We start from the raw sequence: 6,000 nt of genomic DNA, 5'->3' as shown, positions 1-6,000 counted from the left end.
TATTTTTTTTTTCATAAAAAACACAAAAAACGATCCAGGCAAAGTCCGGATTTGTCCTCATATTTAATTTTTTTGTTTTTTCTCATCCCTTGCTGTCTGTCATTTTCTTCTTTTGGTATATTTTTTATATATTGGTCTGTATATTTATTTATTTTTGTTTTTTCCCGCCTCTATCTATCCGTTCCGGTCTATGAAAATTAGGGGTTGAATTATCCCACATGCATCTTTTAGCAAAAACGACACTCAAATCAGACGCACACGTCCCATACGGTACATGGGCAACATATATAGTTTCCAATTGAAACTTATCTTTTGTTGTTTTATAATTTATCAATAAAACTAACATTCAAAATAAGAAAAATGTTTGCTAGTAAATGATGAGTAACATTAATAACATATAAGAAATAACTAAGGAAGAAACAACTTGATGCAATTATTAGTATAAATAATATTAACTCTAAATTAATAACAAGGATATAAAATTTTCTAATACCATATATATCAATAATATAATTATATTATTGTAATCAATGGATTAAATTTATCATAATTTTAACCATCATAGTTTTATTTCTACACAATAGATTTTCGCCTAATTCAATTATAATATTAGACAAATAGCAAGAAGGTCGTTGTCTTAGACTTCAAATAAGTCACTTTTTTGCATTAAAACTCCAAGACTTGGCTAACTTACTAAACTCTTTTTTTGCTTGTTAATGCTTCCCACCAATTTTTTAGTAAAGTCATGACAATTGTTTTATGTGTGAGATGTTTATGTTGCATTTTCTTCACCAAATTGTTCACATTTTTCATCAATACAAAACAAATCAAATCCAACGACACAAATCGCACCAAAAAAAAAAAAAAAAAACATCCCCTTCATCCTTGTTGACCACCATATCATAAAACAATTAAAAGGTTACAATTTTCAATTAGTAATTCACCAAATTGCAAAGAACAACAAGTCATGAGTCATCCTATTAATTTGAGCTAAAATCTCTACAAACTGAGATCTTTATTTTCGGTCTAACACAAGGAACAAAAAGTACATTTTTGAGGGCCTACTTTGTTGTTGTATAGACTATAAAGGGTAAACATAAGCAAATGACCTAACCATTTTAACTTTTTTTTTTTTTTTTTTTTTTCAAAAATGTAATCTCTATGAATTTTCTTTTTTATATCATTGGATTTAAACCCGAAAAGGCAATCAATACAGTGTACCTATTTTAAATTTACATCACCTTTAATTTTGTACTTAGCAACCAAACTCCCATTTCAAAACCCTGGTTCTTGCTTCATATACATCCCACCTGATCCCTCAAACATCATTGTCTGAAAATATCAACAAACATAATTTCTTTTTATATTTTCTTTTTTTACAATTTTACTTGTTGTTTTTATAACTTATAACTCAAACTTCATTACCTGACTTGATGTTGGTAAAATACTATGAGCAAGATCTTCGTTTAGTGATACAGGGAATGGTGGCCCAGGCATATACCTCATACTGCATTTTGTTTTTTTTTTTTAATAAAAATAATCGCCAAATTAACATAAATAAAGTGAATGAACACATACATGAAAAAGAAAAAAAAAAAAAAAAAAGAATTATTGTCATACTTGTTTAATATGGTGGTTATATTATTCTTCATGTGGTTGAAAAGGTCGATATTGTCCTGCAGCTACTCATGAAATAAGTGATGTATAAATATAAAGAATTAATTTTTTTTCCTCGGATAAAAAAGTGTTTGTAGAATAAATTAGAATAAATGAGGGAAAATCTGTAAAAAGAAACACCAATATAATTATATATATTGAGATGTTTGGAAAAGTTAGAAGAAATGCTTACTTTCATTGAGGAAATATTAGCTGAAATCTGACCAATAACTTGGTTATTTTGTTCTAGTAAATTCCTTATTGAGCCACTTAATGCTGCATCAATTAGTAAATAAAAGTAATGTAAATATTATGAAGGATAATTTTCAGCTATGAACTATATTTATTTATCTATACCTTCAAAAGTAATATTGTCAATCTGGACATGATTATTCAATGTAACAGAAAATGGAGCCACATTTAATGTTGGAACTGATGATATACTTGGCTTTGTAGATGATTCCACCAAAGTATCCTAAAAACATATCATAATCAGAAATCAGAAATCAGAATGTTTTTTTTTTTATACTAAAAGATATTTTTATAAAAAATGTATGGTTGCATTTGCATAAGTATTACTGTATACCTTCTTATCTTTCAACTTTTTCCCCATATTTAGTCCCTCCTGTTTCCTTCGTTTCCTCTGCCAATTATATATAATCTTGTTAGCATTTTAAAAGTGTAAAAAGATTAATTTTTAATCAATGAAAGCCAATAAAGATTTATTGAGTAAATAAAAAAAACTCACAGCCATCCACCTACACCTCAGGGCAACATCACGAACAGTTTTATCACGCAATGTAGCAGCAATCTTGATGTACCTCATGATGCTAGGTTCATCAGCAAATCTACAAATAATGTACAAGATCATATTCATATGATCGAAAAGAAGAAAGAAAAGGGAGAAAAGAAATGGGGGTTTGAAAGAAAATTAGGAATGATTAATGAAAAACACTTACTGGGAAAGCCCTTCGTCTAACTTATGTTGTTCTTCAGAAGACCATTCGACAGCCAAGCCTGCATCGTGTTTTAACCCTGGAATGGAATCAGCGAGAACAGAACCAGAGGAATTCGGATTCCCAGCTTTTGTAAACCCTGAACTGCTGTTTGCTATATCACAATTTGAAAACCTTGTGCCTAGTGTTGATGTACTGTTCATTGGATAGTAATCACCCATCATCATCATCTCCGATGTGCTGGCTACTGCACTTGTTTGGAAGGATATGGCATGTCGATTCAGACCAGAGCTCAAGGTTCTATCGTAGTGAAAACCAGTATCCATGGCGCAATAACACTAACCGGTCATTAAAGCCTCTAATATTCTTTGGTTGTTGCTTGAAGATTCTATAGATAAGAAGGTATCGATCGAGAAAAGAATATTGAAGTTGCGTCGAGTTATGAATCCGTATACCCCAAATTAAAACCCTAGATTCCTTGATCGATATCAAAAACCCATAATAATCAGATCAAAGACTTGTTTTTGATATCATAAACACCAATAATCAAATATAACCGCCAAATCGATGCATAAAAATACCTTATCAAACCCCAGTCGAACAAATTACAGCATACCCGCAACGAATCTTCATCTCTTTCGTTATTATCTACAGATTTCGGAAATCAAACCTTCAAATCACCTCATCATTTCATGGTAAAAAAAAACGCGGGACTGGCAATGACGAACAAGGAGGAAGTATGCACCCAAAAATCGATAAAGCTGTGGGTAAATTGATAGTAAAAGAAAGGGGTTTCCTAATGTATAAACTTTTTGACAAAGTTGGGTGCTTCTGTTGCCTTTTTCGCTCATCACTCACTAAACACACATTTCTGTTGATTACTTTTCCTTTTTGTTGCTTAGCGCGCACTCATACAACGATACAGCAACAAAACCCTCTTCCATTTCTCTTTGTATATGTCTAAGACTCTGATGTTAGTGGTTGAAATTTGAAAGAAGGGGGTTGTATCATGTATGTATACTAATCTAATACAATATTGGAGCTCTAGCCAATGGGGATTCAGGAAGACAGTTGCATTTGTGTAATGAATAATTTAGGTTTAGCTTTTTGTAAACTTTTTTGGTTGTGCAGATCTTGGAATTCAGCAATAGTGCGAATCCCAATAAGCATTTGATGCCAATAATTGTCACCATTCCATTTCCACCCAATGATGACGATGGTCTTCTCACCAAATGTTCACTCGTAATAATTTTGTAGCCGTTTGAAGACAAATGAATTGTTTTCCGAATTGTTGGAAGGTTGAAGTGCATTTTGAATGTTTCTGGAAATACAAAATTGAAATGATGCGTGATCAAAATAATGTCATTTTATTTGATAAATTTGATAAATGTGTAATTTGGTTATGACAAATAAGACTAGACTATGGGTAAGAAAAATATTGATTGTTCAATCATAGTCAAAACGGTTAGTGCTCAAAGGTGATTAATTATTATTATTAACTAAAAGGTTGTTGGGTTACTTTTTATAAAAGATATTAAAAAGATATGTAAATATTTGTTTATTAAAAAAATACGTTTCTTTTTGCACGACATAGCTTGATACCATTTATTCTGTTATGTATTTTTAATATGGCTTTTTAATTGAATTGTTTGTTGATAAATTTATTGTGTACATCTATGGTACACTTTAGTTATATATAACTATTGAATAATAATATTTTTGTCAAATATTAAAAAAAATGTAAACATAAAGGCAAATAATATGTATGGGCTTATTTGAATTACTTGATCGGAAAATTTTAAGGTTTATTATGTGAAACTCATCATAAATAAATAAAAAAATCATGGATTCTCTATTATTGATAAAGTCTCTTATACGATTATCATTGATAAAGTGGACAATAGGGGAAGTATTATAGATTAAAAAAAATATATATATAGTTAGCTATATCGAAGTCATGAGGTTAGGACATTTCACTCGACGGAGAACAATTCCACTCGACCAAGTAAAACTTTGCTTATATTTACATAAACGTTTATTTTTATTATTCTTTTCCACTTTCATACCTCCATTATTTTCTGTAAGTTTATGAATGATGGAAAATGAGTATTTTAGGTTTATAAACTGTAGTTTAATTATCTAGAAAGTAATTAACAATTAATACATAATTTATTTGATCTTTAGGTGACTAATAGACAACCAAACGACACTAGAAGTGAAGTAGTGTACATGCAACAATTGATGTAAGTAAACATGTCTTTGTTACATATTTGCATTTTGAAACTTTCTTTGATTTGAATTGTTATGTGCATTTACTACTCGAGATACTATATGTTATGGATGTACCTTCTAACCTTCATGGAATGTTTTTGTAAAGAGTTTTTGAAAATAGGAACAAACTATTTTGTTTGGAAATGAGATTTTGACTATGAATTTGTGCATCCACAAACTATTTAAAATGTACATCTCGTATACAACTGTTTCTCTTTTATATAAATTTTAAACAAAAATCCTGACTTTTAAAGAGTTTAATAATTTATTTTTTTATAAAGCTTAAACAGAAAGATTGACTTTTAAAAGTTGAATATTGTTTATGTGAATTTTAAGGTAATAACGAATCGAATATGTGTTGTCAAACATAAAATAATGAATAATGGCCAGTATCAATGATTAGTGGGAAATGTTTTGCATAATTATCTATTTAGCGACTACTTATCATGACAAAATATGAATGATTAGAGGAACTATTTGTGTCCCATCTATTCGGTAGGTTAAACACAATTTTCCATTGATCCTTTTATTTCGATAATCAGAAAATTGGTAAACTATAAAACTGTCATTCTTATATAACGCCCGATTATGGCTATTATGATTTATGTACGAAGTAAATCATGGAACATAAATGATCAAGGGTGTTTGAGGTCTCTATTATAGAATTTCATGTTCATAATACATCTTGAAGATGTTTGGATGCGTGTCTTAAAAGTGATTACATGACATAGTATAATTATATTCAAATAATTAACTCCAATACTTGTATATCTAATAGTATTATGTAATCTATTCAGGTAAACGGCAAGGATGTGTGTGAAGAAGAAGAAGAAGAAGAAGAAGAAGAAGAAGAAGAAGAAGAAGGGTTCTACCATCATCTTCTAGAATTGAAATTCTCTTTTGATTGAGGAGAAAGATTGACGATGAGAACAAGCAACCTTTTTTTATTGTAGTGAATACACGGATGAAACCATTTCAAAGAAGGATTATTGATTACATTTGTCATCAAGGTTTTGACTTCGTCGCCATTTAGTTTTTTAAGTTGTGTTAAGTTACACCTTAATTTTTTTTTTCAAATGTATTGATTTAGTTACTGGTTATTTCAAATTCCTGGGTT

At 29.8% G+C, this 6,000-nt stretch overlaps 1 protein-coding gene across 2 annotated transcripts; it reads right to left on the bottom strand.

Moving 5' to 3' along the window:
• Positions 1-998: 998 nt before the first annotated feature.
• On the bottom strand, positions 999-3,872 carry LOC145041493 (uncharacterized). Of its 2 annotated transcripts, none has more exons than XM_078989597.1 (9): positions 3,194-3,872; positions 2,616-3,089; positions 2,405-2,504; positions 2,243-2,299; positions 2,014-2,131; positions 1,850-1,932; positions 1,621-1,682; positions 1,426-1,507; positions 999-1,332 (listed from the first exon to the last, which is right to left on the bottom strand). In XM_078989597.1, the coding sequence occupies exons 2-9, from the start codon at positions 2,936-2,938 to the stop codon at positions 1,276-1,278; spliced, it is 882 nt and encodes a 293-aa protein (XP_078845723.1). In that variant the 5' UTR covers positions 2,939-3,089; positions 3,194-3,872; the 3' UTR covers positions 999-1,275. The 2 variants fall into 2 exon arrangements, with proteins under 2 accessions (XP_078845723.1, XP_078845724.1); XM_078989598.1 differs by having other exon boundaries at positions 2,616-3,081.
• Positions 3,873-6,000: the final 2,128 nt, after the last annotated feature.

The sequence above is a fragment of the Lactuca saligna genome, chromosome 4 (genome assembly GCF_052625555.1).
Source record: "Lactuca saligna cultivar CGN05327 chromosome 4, ASM5262555v1, whole genome shotgun sequence".
In the NCBI taxonomy this organism is placed as follows: Eukaryota; Viridiplantae; Streptophyta; class Magnoliopsida; order Asterales; family Asteraceae; genus Lactuca; species Lactuca saligna.
Note: the sequence above shows the minus strand (reverse complement) of the source record. Positions and strands in the feature narration are given on the sequence as shown.